This window comes from Nycticebus coucang, chromosome 3 (assembly GCF_027406575.1).
Source record: "Nycticebus coucang isolate mNycCou1 chromosome 3, mNycCou1.pri, whole genome shotgun sequence".
Classification (NCBI taxonomy): Eukaryota; Metazoa; Chordata; class Mammalia; order Primates; family Lorisidae; genus Nycticebus; species Nycticebus coucang.
In genome coordinates, this window is record NC_069782.1 from 150,840,393 (window position 1) to 150,858,559 (window position 18,167).

Below are 18,167 nucleotides of genomic sequence, written 5' to 3' on the forward strand. Positions count from 1 at the left end.
GCTGGGCGTTGTGGCAGGCACCTATAGTTCCAGATACTTTGGAGGCTGAGGGAAGAGAATCACTTAAGCCCAAGAATTGGAGGTTGCTGTGAACTGTGACGCCACAGCACTCTACCTAGGGCAACATAGTGAGACTGTCTCAAAAAAAAAAAAAAAAAAAAACCCAAAAAACACTAGACTTTCATGTAAAACATAAAATTGATAAGAGCACAGGAGAAAATCTTCAGGATTTATGACAAAGTATAGAGTTCTTAGACTTGACATCATAAGCACAGTTCATAAAGGCAAGAATTGATAAATTGGACCTCATCAAAATTAATAATGTGTGCTCCGTGGAAGACCTTGTTAAGAAGATGAAAACAAAAGCTATAAACTGGGAAAAAATATTTGCAGCCACATATCCAACAAAGGACTTGTATCTAGAATATGTTAAAAAACTCTCAGAACTAAACAGTAAAAACCTCAAGAAATCTAATCAGAAAATGGGCAAAAATCATGAAGATACACCCAGGACAGATAAGCCCATGAAAAGATGATCCCTGTCATTAGCTGGTAGGGAGATACAATTAAGATCATAATGGGATACCTCTGTATACCTGCCAAAAAGGGTGAAAAAATAATTATTGACAATACAAATGCTACAAAAATGAGGAGAAACGCTATCTCTCATACGTTGATTGTGGGAATGTAAAATAGTACAGCTACTCTGAAAAAGTTTGGCAATTTTTTAAATAAAAGTAAGCTTGTAATTACTATAACTCAGCGTTTACGCTTCTGGTCATTTATCCTGGGGAAATGGAGAATTATGCTTACACAAAAACATGAATGTTCACAGCACCTTTCTTTCTTTTTTTTTTGAGACAGAGTCTCACTATGTCGCCCTCAGTAGAATGCTGTGGCGTCACAGCTCACAGCAACCTCAAACTGTTGGGTTTAAGCAATTCTCTTGTCTTAGCCTTCCAAGTAGCTGGGACTACAGGTGTCAGCCACAACGCCTGGCTATTTTTTTTTTTTTTTTTGAGACAGAGCCTCACGCTGTTGCCCTGAATAGAGTGCCATAGCATCACAGCTCATAGCAACCTCCAACTCCTGGACTTAAGCGATTCTCCTGCTTCCACCTCCCAAGTAGTTGGGACCACAGGCATCCGCCACAATGTGCCTGGCTATTTTTTGGTTGCAGCTGTCGTTGTTTGGCGGGCTCTGGCTGGAATCGAACCCGCCTGATCAGGTGTATGTGGCTGTCGCCATAACCACTATGCTACGGGTGCCACCCAGCACCTTTATTTCTAATTAGTCAAAAACTGATAGCAATTCAAATGTCCTTTAATGGGTTAATAATTTCAGGACTGTTAGTCCATGCATAAACAGCATAAAAAGGAGTGACTTGTAGGTACAAGGAACAACTTGTAAGTCCAGAGACTTACACTGAATGAAAAGAGACAATCACACCCAGTACTCTTACTGGGTGCTTCTATTTATATGCTCAAAAAGTCAAAATTGTAGAGATAGTGAACAAATTAGTGATTGCCAAGGGATTAGGGATAGATGTTCTAAAGGGAAGGCAAAAAGGAACCTTGCAGTGGTGACCAGTTCTATATTTTGAATGTGGTGGTTACTCACACCTACACGTGGGATAAAATTGCATAGAACTGTGCGGACACAGAGACAAGTAAGTGCTTCTAAAACTGGCGAAACCTGAATAAAGTGTGGGATGAACCAAGGTCAGTTTCTTTGATAATGTGCTCTAGTTATGCAGTTTTCCTTTTGTGGGAAACTGGTTAAAGGGTACATAGGATCCTCTGTCCATTTGGGGGGGGCAGTTTCTTATGAATCTGTGTAATTATTTAAAAATGAAAAGTTAGAATTCCCTACCAAAAAAAGTGCCAGTGGCAGGACTTTTACAGAACGAGAGAAGTGGAAATTTATGCTTTAATCGATGATGGGAAAGTTAAAGTATCTCAGATTAATTAGAAAATTCTTCAAACTCTGTGTTCCTATCTGAGCTAAGATAGATTTTAAGGTTTACTACTAGGATAACAACATGAAATAAAAGTATGCTTTGAAGTAAACAAGAAAGAAAAGAATTTGTTTATTTTGCTTCATTTTAGAAAGAAGAAGTAAATGAATGTGGTGAAAGTATTGATAGAAATAATTTGAAACGGTCGCAAAGCCATCTTCCTTACTTCACTCCTAAACAACCTCCAGATAGTGCAGTTATAAAAGCTGGATACTGTGTAAAACAAGGAGCAGTGGTGAGTAGCTTAACAAAATATGTGAAATAATGAAAAATGAACATATACCAGCAAACTCTCCATTATTTGCTTTATTTTATGAAAGACCCACAAAAGTGAGAGACCACCTTTGAGAAGAGAGTCAAGAGATAAAATAAGGGTTATTTGTAGATAACTCAATGCTATTATTTCTTTGGTCTGCAGGCAGCCAGGAAAGTTAATGCCTATTATCACTGGCCTTCAGTTTAAATGAGCTTTCCTAACAGTTTGAAATTTATTCCGGAAATATTTTCTATTGATCCCCACCCTTCCTCTGGAGTAGGTCAAGGAAAGAGATCTCTAGTGGAGAGGTCAAGGGCCAGGGGTGGGAGGAAGAGTGGGGTTGGGAAGGACCCTTCCTTCCTTGGTTTGGAGTTGGGCTGACCTCAACAGGAAGTTGTATGACTTTGGGCTGCCTACTTGACCTCTCAGGCTCTCAGTTTCTTTTTAAAGAAACTAGCTTTTAGCTTTTATTATATAAATCCTGCTGTCCAGGAATTTTTTCTTTTTCTTTTTTTTTAAGATGTAAATAAGAGAGGAATAACCCATCACACAGTACCTGGTGCTTAGTGAGAGCTATTGCAGGTTAGCCTACATATTCCCACCCATTCAGCTCCTTGCTGAGGAATTTCTACAGGAGCAAGTAAATTTATCAAAGTGAAGTTATTCTTTCTGTATGAAATAAATCTTTAGAATTTCATGAGAAAATAAATTTTAAAGCTTGGAAAAAAGGTGTCTGAGTAAAGAAATACAGTAAAAGCTCTGTAAGTTGACCACCCAAAGGACTGTAACAAACTGGTTAATATACGGAGGTGGTCAACATAAGGAACTGTACTGATAGGTACATGTGATGCTTGTCTAGTCTGTGAAAAAAGTAGGTCAACTAAAGGAGGTGGTCAGTGTAGAGAGGTGGTCATCTGTGGAGCTTCTGCTGTACTTAAAACTCTTCTGGCTGTTTGACTTCTCATCACTTACTGACAGCTCTAATTTCCTTAGGTCAGTCAAGGAAAAGTTCTTTCAGCCTGTTTGACCTTCTTTAGGCTAAAGGAAATGAAGGCAGCAGTGGCTGGAGGTTTCTCGCTGTAGATACCTACAGGGAGAGTCAGAGTTTTCATCAAGCTATGATACCAATTGAGTGTTAATTAGGACTTCTAAGGAGATAGTCTTTTCCATAAAAGTTTTCTTATGGGGCGGTGCCTGTGGCTCAAAGGAGTAGGGCGTTGGCCCCATATACCCGAGGTGGTGGATTCAAAAACCCGGCCCTGGCCAAAAACTGCAAAAAAAAAAAAAAAGTCCTCTCAGGTCCAAAATAATAACTTAGAGATATTGAAGTACTTTCACAAAAACTGTATCACATTGACAAAAAATATTTGTACAAAATAGATTTGCTTTATTAAATATTGCTTTACTATTATGTACAAAGTACTTGTTAGGACAATTCATGTATTTTAAAGATAGAGAAACTTGATGTGGTTTATTAACATTTCCTTTGTTTTGTTCTTGGGGGGATGGGGAGGAAGGGGAAGCGCACTTTTAAAAAACGGTTAGAGCATTAAAAATATGAAGTCGTGTCATAAAATTCATATAATAAAAGCTGACTAGCCATCAAACTAGTCACCAAAACTTGAGTTCGGAATTCAAGGCCTGGGCAGCAGAAGGCCTTCATTATCTCTTCACTGAGGGAGACTTCTGTCAGTGCTTGACCTTTCTCATTGTGGGTTCGTATCTGAATAATTCAGTGGTGATTAACATTTGATGTCTGTGTTCATCTCTGGTAGATGAAAAACTGGAAGAGAAGATATTTTCAATTGGATGAAAATACAATAGGCTACTTCAAATCGGAACTGGTATGTTGCTGTGTCATTTATGTCACTTTAAAAATGTTTAAAAAGTGTTACATTGTAGTGATTATACATAAAATTTTTTGTACTCTTAATTTGTTTTCAGGATAATTCTAGTTCTGAGAGGTGCATACAGTTTATTTTATTGTGATGCTTTTGGTTAATGTTATGTTTCTTAATTATATCTTAAAAAGATTCTATCTTCAAAGTAGCACCTTGAAAAACCTAAAAATATCAGATCCCCCTTCTTCCCCTTTAGTCTATTTTAGATTTCTACTAAAGGGACATTGGAGGAGCTGGTGTGTGGAATTAGGTCTCTAAAAGTAAATATTCAACTCCCTCTGTATTCTGCCTGCTCTTGACATTTTCTTTTCGAGACAGTCTCACTCTGTTGCCCTGGATAGAGTGCCATGGTGTTATAGCCCACAGCAATCTCAAACTCATGGGCTCAAGTAATCCTTCCGCCTTAGTCTCCCGAGTAGCTGGGACTACAGGTGCCCACCACAATGCCGGCTAGTTTTTAATTTTGTAGTAGAGATGAGATCTTACTCTTGCTCAGGCTGGACTCCAACTCCTGAGCTCAGCACACCCACTTTGGCCTCCCATAGTGCTGGGATTGACCCACCATGCCTGGCCCTTTCTTTTTTTTTTTTTTTTTTTTGAGTCAGAGTCTCACTCTCTCACCCAGATTAGAGTGCCTTTCATCAGTCTAGTTTAACTGGGTTCAACCAAGCCTCCCGCCTCAGCCTCCCACAGTTCTAGGATTATAGACATGAGTCACTTACCCAGCCTTGACATTTTCTTTCCCTATTTCAGGTTGACTTAAGATCACTAAGATGTTTTTGTCCTATCTGAAGATAGAATCAAAGATTGAAATTCCTTCTTTCCAGGCCAGGTGTGGTGGCTCACGCCTGTAATCCTAGCACTCTGGGAGGCCAAGGCTGTGGATCACTTGAGCTCAGGAGTCCAAGACCAGCCTGAGCAAGAGTGAGACCCCATCTCTACTAAAAAATAGAAAAATTAGCCAAGTGATGTGGCAGGCACCTGTAGTCCCAGCTACTCAAGAGGCTAACGCAACAGGATCACTTGAGCCCAAGAGTTTGAGGTTGCCGTGAGCTATAACACCATTGGTACTTTACCCAGGGTGACAGAATGAGTCTGTCTCAAAAAAAAAAAAAAGAAAAGAAAGAAAGAAATTTCCTCATTCCCTTGTTTGAGTAGCATCCTTATTTAAAATATTGTCAGGTAACCTGAGGTCCTGTAATAAATTGCTGGATAAATTGGATGCAGTTTTATACTTCAGACATCTGTCCTACCTCTTGTTGGATGGAATCTTTGAGAAGGGAACCATATTTATTATTTGAATGAAGGCACCAGAATACTGTTGTCCACTAGAACATTCTGCATGATAGAAATGTTTCATTCATAGCTGTGTTGTTTAACACCACTGCCACATGGCTGCTAAGTTATGGAAATGTGGTTCATATAACTAAGGTGCTGATTTTATTTCCTTTTAAAACTAAAACTGAATCTACCTATTCAATGCCATTCCTATCAAAATACCAACATCGTACTTCAAGATTTGGAGAAAATGATTCTGCATTTTGTATGGAACCGGAAAAAACCCCATATAGCTAAGGCAGTTCTTAGTAATAAAAATAAAACTGGGGGCATCAGCATACCAGATTTTAGTCTGTACTACAAAGCCATAGTGGTCAAGACAGCATGGTACTGGCATAAAAACAGAGACATAGACACTTGGAATCGAATTGAAAACCAAGAAATGAAACTAACATTTTACAACCACCTAATCTTTGATAAACCAAACAAGAACATACCTTGGGGGAAGGACTCCCTATTCAATAAATGGTGTTGGGAGAACTGGATGTCTACATGTAAAAGACTGAAACTGGACCCACACCTTTCCCCACTCACAAGAATTGATTCAAAATGGATAAAGGACTTAAATTTAAGGCATGAAACAATAAAACTCCTCTAAGAAAGCATAGGAAAAACACTGGAAGATATTGGCCTGGGGAAAGACTTCATGAAGAAGACTGCCATGGCAATTGCAACAACAACAAAAATAAACAAATGGGACTTCATTAAACTGAAAAGCTTCTGTACAGCTAAGGAGACAATAACCAAAGCAAAGAGACAACCTACATAATGGGAAAGGATATTTGCATATTTTGAATCAGACAAAAGCTTGATAACTAGGATCTATAGAGAACTCAAATTAATCCACATGAAAAAAGCCAACAATCCCATAGATCAATGGGCAAGAGACATGAATAGAACCTTCTCTAAGATGACAGACGAATGGCTAACAAACTCATGAAAAAATGTTCATCATCGCTTTATATTAGAGAAATGCAAATCAAAACAACCCTGAGATATCATCTAACCCCAGTGAGAATGGCCCACATCACAAAATCTCAAAACTGCAGATGCTGGCGTGGATGTGGAGAGAGGGAACACTTTTACACTGCTGGTGGGACTGCAAACTAGTACAACCTTTCTGGAAGGAAGTATGGAGAAATCTCAAAGCACTCAAGCTAGACCTCCCATTTGATCCTGCCATCCCATTACTGGGCATCTACCCAGAAGGAAAAAAATCCTTTTATCATAAGGACACTTGTACTAGACTGTTTATTGCAGCTCAATTTACAATCGCCAAAATGTGGAAACAGCCTAAATGCCCACCAACCCAGGAATGGATTAACAAGCTGTGGTATATGTATACCATGGAATACTATTCAGCTATTAAAAAGAATGGAGACTTTACATCCTTCGTATTAACCTGGATGGAAGTGGAAGACATTATTCTTAGTAAAGCATCACAAGAATGGAGAAGCATGAATCCTATGTACTCAATTTTGATATGAGGACAATTAATGACAATTAAGGTTATGGGGGGGGGAGGAAAAGCAGAAAGAGGGACAGAGGGAGGGGGTCGGGCCTTGGTGTGTGTCACACTTTATGGGGGCAAGACATGATTGCAAGAGGGACTTTACCTAACAATTGCAATCAGTGTAACCTGGCTTATTGTACCCTCAATGAATCCCCAACAATAAAAAAAAAACAAAAAACTAAAACTGATCTTATTTTATTTTCGCTATGTGTAACTATATAAATTTAAATTAGTGGCTACTGTATTGGCCAGTGGAACACTAGAGAATAGAAGGGGAATAGTTTAAGATTCACCTCAAGTGTCTGCTCTTCACATGGCCATGGTACCCTGTGCATACTTAGGTTATAATACATCCCACTGTATTTTTAAATCACACACATACTTGTTTTTGCCACTAAATTAAGTGATCTTCTTGAGGATAAAAGTACTCTTGTACCCTTTTACAAACATAGGACCTGGCACTTAATAGATGATAACAAGTGTTTTTGAATGAATGAAAATGGTGTAGCATAGAAAGAAGAGCTTTTTTGACATGGCCCCTTTCTCAGACTTAAGTTAAAGAGTCTTACCTAGAAGTAATAGTTTCGTGGTTCAAAAAGTACCAGCCTTAGTGTTGGTACTTAGCCTCAGAAGGCTACACTTATGCTTATTTAGTAGGCAGGCTAGCTTATTTGTTTGTTTATTTATTTATTTATTTATTTTTGAGACAGAGTCTCAAGCTTTCGCCCTGTGTAGAATGCCATGGCGTCATAGCTCACAGCAACTCCTCTTCCCTTAATTTTTCTGTTTTGAATAGAGATGGGGTCTTGCTCTTGCTCAGGCTGGTCTCTAACTTGTGAGCTCAAGCAATCCACATACCTCAGCCCCCCAGAGTGCTAGGATTATAGGTGTGAGCAATTGTGCTGGCCAGGCTAATTTATTTTAATTAATGCTAATACTCTTGGGAAAAGTCATTTATGCACTAGACAATCACTGAGCTCCTCATGATCCTGTGCACTGTTCTGGGAACTTAAAAGAACAGTTAACAATTTGTCTCTGGCCTTCACGAGTTTAGTTTTACCAGGAAAGTTGACATATGCCCCATCATCATGAATGAGTCAAGAACTGTTATAGAAATATTTACTAACTTTTGAAAACCTGCATGCTAGGTATTATGCTATAAAATCCGAGAAAAAGAGTAAGGAACTCTTACTCTTTCCCTATTGTAGGAGATAGGGAAATTACTCTCTGTAATTAATTTATAATTACTGCCCTTCATCAATACTAAGATGCACAGCCCTCCCAGCTTTCCCTTTTTCAACATTTCTGAAATCTTCTGAGTATGTCTTGGCATAGCTGAAGGTGAGGGGCAGTCAGGAAGCAGCAGCTGGACTGGAGTTACTACTGCTTGGATGGGCGCAGCACCTTTAGGTAAGATCCAGAAGACACCAGCATCGACATGTGCAGAGTGCTAGCAGCTTGGAAGAAAATCACAGGGACACATGGAACATTCCTGAGAAATGCTGTATCACCAGAGGCTCTTGGCACAGAGAATGGCATCAAGTGAAAAACGTGGGCATTGATGGCTCCAAGTCAAAAAGCGACTCAGAAGAGCTAGAATCTGAACGTGAAGTTTTAAAAACTACAACCAGTTTATTTTGTTTATGTTTCTTTTTTATATGCACTCAAGAACAACATGATAAAAAATATTAAAAGTCTATATAGGCTCTCTTATAATACCTTTTTATCATGGAAAAGTTGTAAACATCAAGTAAGTAGAACAGTACACAGAACCCACATATACTCATCATCTAGATTCCGTAATTATTGACACGTGGCTCAGCTTGGCTCATTTCTTCAGTTTTGCCACCCACTGCCCATTTCATATTTTGAGACAAAAACAGATTTTTCGTTATTTCTTCTGTATGTATTTAATATTTTAGTATGTATCTCTAAAAGAGAATTTTAAAGTTTTAAAAATAAATATAGACGTGGCGGCACCCATAACTCAGGGAATAGGGCACCAGCCACATACACCAATGCTGGTGGGTTCTAACCCAGCCCAGGTCAGCTAAATAACAGTGAAAACTGCAACAAAAAATAGCTAGGCTTTGTGATGGGCACCTGTAGTCCCAGCTACTTGGGAGGCTGAGGCAAGAGGATCACTTGAACCCAAGAGTTTGAGGTTTTAGTGAGCTGTGACGCCATGGAACTCTACTGAGGGTGACATAATGAGAATCTGTCTCAGAAAAAAAATTAATAATAATAAATAAATATATAAATATAGACCAGACATAGTGGCTTATTCCTATAATCCCAGGAAGGGATTGATGAGCGACTGAGGTGGGAGGATTTCTTGAGGCCAAAAGTTTAAGACCACCCTGGATCACATAACAAGACCCTATCTCTGCAAAAAAATTTTGAAAACATTACAAGTGTGGTGGTGGGTGCCTATAGTCCCAATTACTTGAGAGGCTAAGGCAGGAGGATCACCTGAGCCCAAGAGTTTGAGGCTGCAGTGAGCTGTAATTATGCCTGACTGACAGTGAGACCCCATCTCTAAAGTGATAGAAAATATATTAGTGATAAAACATTAATATTCCTCAGACGTGAGGAGTCATAAAAACTGAAGGGATTCTTCCTCATCCTCTTTGCCCTCTTCTCTGTCAGTCTCAAACAAATCTGAGACCCAAATTTATTAGGTGGAACAAAGCAAGGTGGGTAGCCATAGTGGGAGCCGGTTGTGGGTATTCAGAGCCTCTGCAGGATGAAGAGGCTTAACCCTGCATAAAGGAGGGAGAGGAAGGCATGTCCATGGGGAAGGGGTGTTGGCAGAGATGGTTGCACACATCCTTAGTGATAAAATAAGGAGATCTATTAAGGATGATAAAAGCCAAGTTTCTTGCTGTCAGAGAAACTTGACTCTTTTTGAAATGGATATATGTCTAACTGTCTAATGAGGAACAAGATAGTTAATATAGTTTCTAACTACCTTTCTACAATAAGTACAAGGGAAAAGAGTAACTTTACAGTGTGGAAACTGACAGATACCACTTTAATGTGCTGGCCAGATGATTAAAGTGAACTTCGTTGGTAATGAGATCAATTGAAACCATTTACCACCTGACAGGGTAGCATGAGAGGAATGTAGCAGCATTTCTGTGATACTCCTGCCAAAGGTGCATAATCTGAACCTAATCCTGAGGAAGCATCAGGCATACTGTAATGAGGGGCATTCTACAAAGGAACTGCCTCATATTCTTCAAGAATCAAGGTTATGAAAGTCAAGGAAAGAATGAGGAGCTATTCCGGATTAAAGGAAAGAAAAGAGATGTAAGACACTGATGAATGGACTCCTTCTATTCCAATAAAAAGACATTTCGGGCACAATTTTCTGATTTTGGTGGTTGTATTGTGATTATGTAAAAAGATAATCTTTGTAGGGAGAGTTTGGGACAAGTCAGCAACTCCTGAAATGGTTCAAAAACCCCACTTCTTTGGGCTGTATATTCATGATTGTTTCAAAGTTAAAAAAAAAAAAAAGAGGCTGGGTGCTCAGGCTCACGCCTATAATCCTAGCACTCTGGGAGGCTGAGACGGGTGGATTGCTTGAGCTCACGAGTTCAAGATCAACTTGAGCAAAAGCAAGACCCCTGTCTCTACTAAAAATAGAAAAAGTGAGGCAAGAGGCTCTTTTGAGCCCAAGAGTTGTAGGTTGCTGTGAGCTATGACACCATGGCACTCAACCCAGGGCAACAGAGTGAGTCTGTCTTAAAAAAAAAAAAAAAGAAAATCAAAGGAGAAATATTTGGTAGGAAAATGAACGGGTAGACAATTCATTTAAAAAGAAATTAAAGTGGCCCTTAAAACATAAAAAAGATATTTAATATCACTCATAACTGGAGAAATATAAATTAAACTTCACCGAAATGTAACTTCTCATCTATCATGAGAAGTCTAGGGCTGAGTAAGAGACTGACAAACCTTCTCCCCTCCAAAAAACAGCTATAAATTCCATTTTATAAACAAAGGGAACCAGGAGTCCTTGAAGATTTCACAGGTGGACCAGGTAAAGGATAAGCTGAGCCCAGAACATCTAGTTAATGCCAGAAAATAAGTAATTCAAAGAATGAGGGGGACATGTCAAATGGACATAGAAGACCCCTTGAAGGGACCTCCAGTGACCAAAACTCAGACATTTTAAGCAATAAAATAATATGTAATAATTAATATAATAATAAAATAATAAAAATAAGGAAGATATTATAACCCATAGAATAAAAATAGTCATGAATAAATAAATGGAGAAGGAAAAGCATTTCCTTGGAGTAAAATTCTTTTGTAACGTATGTGGATAGATTGATGGGGTTAGAAAAGTCACCATCTGGCAGCCACTGTAGTAATAATGGTTCCAGGCAGGAATTCTCAGTGTTTGGGAAAGCCAGTGGGCAGAATTATGACAGGAATCTGGGTATTTCATAGGCTGCAAGTATCTCCTCACAAGACTCGTAACAACGAAAAATGTTTGCACAATTAACTGGCAAACATGATCTTAAGCAAGAAATCTAACACATCAATGATGGGCTGGACGCTGCCAGGTGCGTGCCTTCTGTAATCATGCCTGCAGAAGACAGTGCCACATGTGTGGTTTCCTGTCCAAAATTATAACCTGAACCTCCGCACAAATAAACATCACACAAACCTAAATCGGGAGACATTCTACAAAATCCTGGCCTGGACTTTTTATAACACTAGAGCTCTTAAAAGAGAAAAAAGACCCAATGAAGGAAACTAAGAGGCATGATGTCTGAATACAAACTATGATTCTGGCTTGGGGCCTAGATCAGAAAATCGTTTTCTTACCATTCATGAATGGTGGGGCAATTAGTGAAGTTTGAAGATGGTCTGTAGATTAGATAATGGTCTTGTATCAGCGTTGAGTTTCCAGTTTTCATAATTGTGCTGTGGTTATGAAAGAGTACATCTATGTTTTAGGAAATACACACTGAAGTATTTAGTAGTAGAGGTGCATTGTACCTACGACATGTATTTGTATAAACACAGATACTGATAAAGCAAATGTAAAATATTAACATTTTAGAAGATAAGGGTACAAGATATATAGAAATTATTTGTACTATTTTTTAAGTCTCTTACAGTCTGAAAGTATTTCAAAGTGAAGCAATTTTGTAAAACTTAAAAAAACAGTTCTGTCATAGTTTAATTTCTTTCTTTGAGGTGCTACATAGAATAATGGTATGTCTTAATCTTATGGTATATTCAGTGAAATATGTAAACAGTATTTCATGGAATATAGAGTATAAATACTAGACTATTTGGAACCAGTTATGTCTTATATTTGTATCTTACCTCTAGTTGTGTAAACTTGAGTGAGGCGACACACGTACTTGGTGAGGAAATAGTATGTCTAATCCTCAATTGTCTCAGGTGAATAATAGCACATATATTGTAGTGTATGGAAAGTACGAGATCAAACATTTAAAACCTAGCAGATGTCCTGGCACTTAGTAAATGCTTAGTAAATAAATGGTACTTGTTAAAATAATGTATTCATATAAAAGTGATATTTATAAAAGGACAAACTTAAGTCAGAGAAGCTGGATGTCCACTGCTCTGTTAGCTTACATATCATAGAGACGTTCTAAAAGAGGAAGGACTGCACTCAGGGTTCTGTCAGGGGAAGTTTGGTGGTTAATGGCTTTTAATAAGCTACACTGTCATTAAGGCCAGAAATAATGTGAATAAGAGGTACATGTAGTTTCCTTGTGTCAAACAACTCTCTATATAAGGTTATAGAGCTATTCTGAGGTTGAATGATTTAAAAGGGTATATTTATGTCTTAAATGGGCTTCAAGAAAGAAGTATAATTTTCACATAGATCTTCAAATAAGACAACTAACTTGTAGAAGATTTTAAGAATAAACATCTAGCTGGGTGTGGTGGTGTGCACCTGTGGTCCCAGCTGCTTGGGTGACTGAGCCAGGAGGATTGCTGGAGCCCAGGAATTAGAGGCTTTAATGAGCTATGATGATGCCACTGCACTCTAGCCTGGGCAAGACAGTGAGACTGTCTCAAATAAAAATAAAAAAAGAATAAACTTAAGTATCTATTTGCTTTTTTGCCAGGAAAAGGAACCTCTCCGTGTAATACCACTTAAAGAGGTTCATAAAGTCCAGGAATGTAAGCAAAGGTAAGGATCAGCTCTGACTTGGTGTCTGCACAGCTTACTGAGACAGAATAGTGCCTTATTTGATTAATGTGCTTTTCTATTTTTCTATATTCTAAGATTATTTTTAAATATAGTTGTGATATGCTAGAATTTTCAAAACTCTCAAAGTATTGAAATTTTTGTGTATTTCAAAACGGAAAGTTAGGAAACAAACGTTTTGTGTATTTATTTGAAAATTAAAAATGCAAAAATAACTTACTAACGGAAAAAAAATAATATGAACCACTTATCAGATTTGACAGATGGATATATTAATTTTAGTATTTTAAAAGTGCTGGAGAATGGCGGCACCTGTGGCTCAAAGGAGTAGGGCATCAGCCCCATATGCCAGAGTTGGTGGGTTCAAACCCAGCCCTGGCCAAAAACTTCAAAAAAAAAAAAGTGCTGGAGAAAAGAGCTTTACAAGAAAGCATGTTAGCTGTGTCAGTGTTTCTTTGAGAAAACCCAAATTTTTCACACTGAAAAACTTTCAACTTTTAAAGTTGCTTTATGAACTTTATTAAAAGTATAACTACAGGGGCGCCTGTGGCTCAGAGGAGTAGGGCGCCAGTCCCATATGCCGGAGGTGGTGGGTTCAAACCCAACCCTGGCCAAAAACTGCAAAAAAAAAAAAAATAATAATTAAAAAAAAAAAAAGTATAACTACATAAAATATGTAAAATTTAATGCAAAAAAGGGGAAAAGGTGATAATTTGATTTTAAGACATTGTTTTACCTCTTACATTTATTAACATATGTGGTGCTGGGTAAAAAAGTGAAAGAAAAACTATCAAACTGCTGTTTAAATACAAGTGGATAATTTTTTTTTTTTTATAATAGTGACATAATGATGAGGGACAACCTTTTTGAAATTGTAACAACGTCTCGAACTTTCTATGTGCAGGTAAGATACTTATTTAAAGATGGTAGATCCTCTTAACAAGAAATTACTATTTTTAAAGGTGAAATAAACAAGCTTATTGCTTTTGAGGTTTAAAAAAATGGGACAATTGTAACTTACCAGCTTGGCAAAAGGATGTTGTATATGTAGAGTTCTTGGTAGGTTATATGTTCAGGAAATGGGTGTATTCTTTGTTATGAATTAGTGAAATAAAACCAGGTCAGGAAATGGGTGTATTCTTTGTTATGAATTAGTGAAATAAAACCAGGTCAGGAAATGGGAGTATTCTTTGTTATAAATTAGTGGAATAGGACTAAATCTGGAAATGGGAGTATTCTTTGTTATGAATTAGTGAAATAAAACTAAGTAGTATTTGGAGGAAGGGAAATGCTGTTTTAACTTAGAAGTTAAGTGTTTACTTTCACATTGGATTATTTTTGTACATATTTTAGAATTTTTATTTTTTTATTATATCATTTTTTGGTAATCTTATAAAAAGGGAAGGCTCATGATTATAAATATAATAATTCATAATCAAAGTAAATAGATCTATGTAATTTCATTAATGGTGAGCATCCTGTATTTAAGTTATTTGTACTTTTTGCTTACTACATTGAATTATTTAAATAGAAAAAAATTATAAAAGATTTGTTTTTGTTTTATTAAAGTTACATATGCTTATTGCAGAAAATTTGAAAAATATAGAAAAATATTAAAGGTGATTTGTAAAACACAATCTCACAGTAGACTTTTTTTTTTTTTTTTTTTTGGTAGAAACAGAGTCTTTCACTTTATGGCCCTCGGTAGAGTGCCGTGGCTTCACACAGCTCACAGCAACCTCCAACTCCTGGGCTTTAAGCGATTCTCTTGCCTCAGCCTCCCGAGTAGCTGGGACTACAGGCGCCCGCCACAACACCCGGCTATTTTTTGGTTGCAGTTTGGCAGGGGCCGGGTTTGAACCTGCCACCCTCGGTATATAGGGCCGGTGCCTTACCGACTGAGCCACAGGCACCGCCCCATTAGCCTTTTTCTTTTGGTTTTCTGAAGGCGTATCTTCTGTGGGGGCATACTAAGTTTACTGCTAACATATTATTTATTTCATAAATATTGCGGTCATTTTTCCTCATGTTTTAAAAATTGTCTGAAAACCTTTTAGAATGGCACCATACTGTTTGTACGGATGTTTCATAAGTAAACTATTTCTCTATGCTACTAAACACATTGAATTTGCATAGTTTTCATACATTTACTATGATAAATAATGTGGTGATAGACATCTTACAAATGTGTAAATTTGCCTGATTTTCTTATTTCTTGGGATAAGAGTAGATCAAGATTAACAATCAGAGCATGAACCTTTTTATTTTGTCCAGTTGATTTCTAGAATTGTGTTTCTGTTAGTAGTAGACGAAAGTATACTATCTTTGCCTGCTTTGAGGTTTTCCTCTTAAAAGTCTTTGTTAATAACATTCGTTCATAAATATTCTGTATATTTAAAATTTTGTATTTCTAGATTCTGGAATCTAGAAGTAAGAGATTCTAGCTTCTAGAATTCTAAAATATAAATAATAGACAATATTTCTGTATACTTTTCAGGGTCTTGTTTAATTGGATTATTTCATAGTAAATTTTAATCACATTGAAAGCCAGGCCCTATTGAGGAATATGATACTTTGGAATATACCTATCAATAATTTTTGTTGGATTTAGGGTATTTCTAGAAAAATACATGTAAAATTATCTTCAAAAATTTTTTAAATTACGCAATTCTATAAGTATTCTTGTAGTAGATCAGATAATGTAGCAAAAGATAGAGTGAATTATAAGGGTTTTCTTTACTTCCTCTCCTTGTTTTCTGTCATTCATTCATTCATATTCATTATTGGCACTTTTTGATATGTTTGATCTTAGAACATTAAGTGCCCAACTTATTCCTTTGTGTACGTGTACTTACTTACCCAGCAAAACCTGGTTTTAAAAAGTGATTTCTAAAATGATTTATAAATACATTGAATTTATAGAAATAGAAGTTGATTTTGAAGAAAAACTGACTGAATGAGTCCTCTATTTTCCTTTAGGCTGATAGCCCTGAAGAGATGCACAGTTGGATTAAAGCCGTCTCTGGTGCCATTGTAGCACAGCGGGGACCGGGCCGGTCAGCCTCTTCTGTAGGTTTCCTGCTCTTTGGGGTGACAGTCCCTTGAGTCCTCCCATCCTGTTGAGTTGTTTTCCTTCCTCTCCCCCTAATCCATCTGGTTTCTTTCTTTATTGAGATTTATTTGCATGTTTACTTTTATACCAATTGGACTTGCAAAAAAAAATGCATTTCTAATTTAATGCTTCCTCATAGTGTTACGTATACATAACTTTCTGTGCATTGTATTGTGTGAAATGCACAAGCAAGGCAACTAAAGAATAAACATTTCCTTGCTTTGTTTTGGGAATTGTTACTTGTTGGTAGGTGTAGATTTGGCGTAATTTGACATACAGTATGGTATGTGGCCTAATCACGGAAGACACCTTTAACTGTAGTATTACATGGTTTCACAAACATCTCATTTTCTTTTTTACTTCCTCGAATATCTGTTCAGGTTTTTTAGTGGAACCTACTGTAAGACCGTTGAACAACTGGAACTTTAAGTGCAGTTCAGGACTCCCAGTCAATATTTTCGTTCTATGCTTTTATTCTCATTTTCCAGCAGGTTGATTTAAGAGCCTTCTTCTGAAAAATACCTTAATTCTCTTGTGTAGTATGATAAAAATTTTACTTAGAAATTGTAAGAAAAATGTATTTTTTTGTCATATTCAAGGATATCATAGGAATTAGCTTTGGTTTTGAAAACTTTGCCACTGATCTGTGATCTAAAAATATAAATTCTGTAGAGGAATGAAAAATTTTAAGAATCTTAAAATGTAGTACTGTCATCTGTAAAGTAATCTGATATGTAGCTCAATCCCCTTTCTGATTTAGATTCAATATAAATGCTAGATATTTGTACTTTTAATATTTTTCCTAGAGTAATACCCTGTTTCCCTGAAAATAAGACAGTGTCTTATTTTAAGGTGTGCTCCCAAAGATGCGCTAGGTCTTATTTTCAGGGGACATCTTATCTTTCCTGTAAGTAGGTCTTATTTTCGGAGGATGTCCTATTTTCAGGGAAACAGGGTAGTATAATAATATTGCCTTTTATTAATTTCCTGGTTACAGATAAGTAAATAGATACCTTTTTTCTCATTTCTTAAGCTATTCTACTTATATCCTTTTTTGGAATATCTAAGAAGTTTCTTTCCTAGATGTTAATTTTGTAGCCTATATTTTATTGACTTTTTCAGCAGTCTACTGTGAGACTCTCTGTAAAAACACAATGTCTATTGGGAAGAGGAAAAATCGTTTGCATTTTGTGCTTTGTGGTGGGGGCAAATCGGACTATCTAGCTGTGACTATCAGCAGAACTTTCTCTTTTCCTCCCTCTTTCCAGTATAGGTTAACTCTAATCTTAGCTTTGCACTGTGTTCCAGATGTGGCAGGCCAGAAGGCTGTCGAACCCTTGTATACAGAGGTATACATCAAGAGCTGGTGAATGCAGCACGTATGTGGCTCTCACGCAAACGTGCCTTCTTAGTAGAGGGCCCAGACTTACTCACTACTCACAACTGATCTTAGAAAGTTGAGTTAACCGACCTGCCTTTTGCAGTTATAACTGATTTTGTCAATACTAACACAAACTATTTCACTATAGTCATCAGGTTGGATATGTATATCTAAAAAATATATAACTTTACTAGTGGAAAGAAACATTAGCTAGCTTCTAAAAATAAATTACTGAATTGCTGCAAGAGTTTCAATATCTATATTATATATTTTGAGATTTTTTGGTATGTTACAACACTTGAAATGCACCTTTGTTTTAATAATATACACAAATCCATGCATGCATACGCATTGGATAAACTACATTGCGATGGTTTGCATGGCATGTTAAATCTCTGGTGAAATTTGAGCCATCTGATGGGACTCTAGCATTTTGGTAAT

The 18,167-nt window shown here is 37.1% G+C and overlaps 1 protein-coding gene across 6 annotated transcripts in view; it reads left to right on the top strand.

The window, feature by feature from the left end:
* The window catches only part of PLEKHA1 (pleckstrin homology domain containing A1), a 79,027-nt gene that overhangs the window by 57,611 nt on the left and 3,249 nt on the right, over positions 1-18,167 (top strand). For 3 of the 6 annotated variants that reach the window (XM_053585147.1, XM_053585149.1, XM_053585151.1), the window contains 6 exons: positions 2,109-2,252; positions 4,049-4,117; positions 13,151-13,215; positions 14,074-14,137; positions 16,213-16,302; positions 17,654-17,801. In XM_053585147.1, coding sequence (XP_053441122.1) covers positions 2,109-2,252; positions 4,049-4,117; positions 13,151-13,215; positions 14,074-14,137; positions 16,213-16,302; positions 17,654-17,801 — 580 coding nt within the window. The remainder of the gene's footprint in view (positions 1-2,108; positions 2,253-4,048; positions 4,118-13,150; positions 13,216-14,073; positions 14,138-16,212; positions 16,303-17,653; positions 17,802-18,167) is intronic. The other 3 variants (XM_053585148.1, XM_053585152.1, XM_053585150.1) reach the window with 2 other exon arrangements.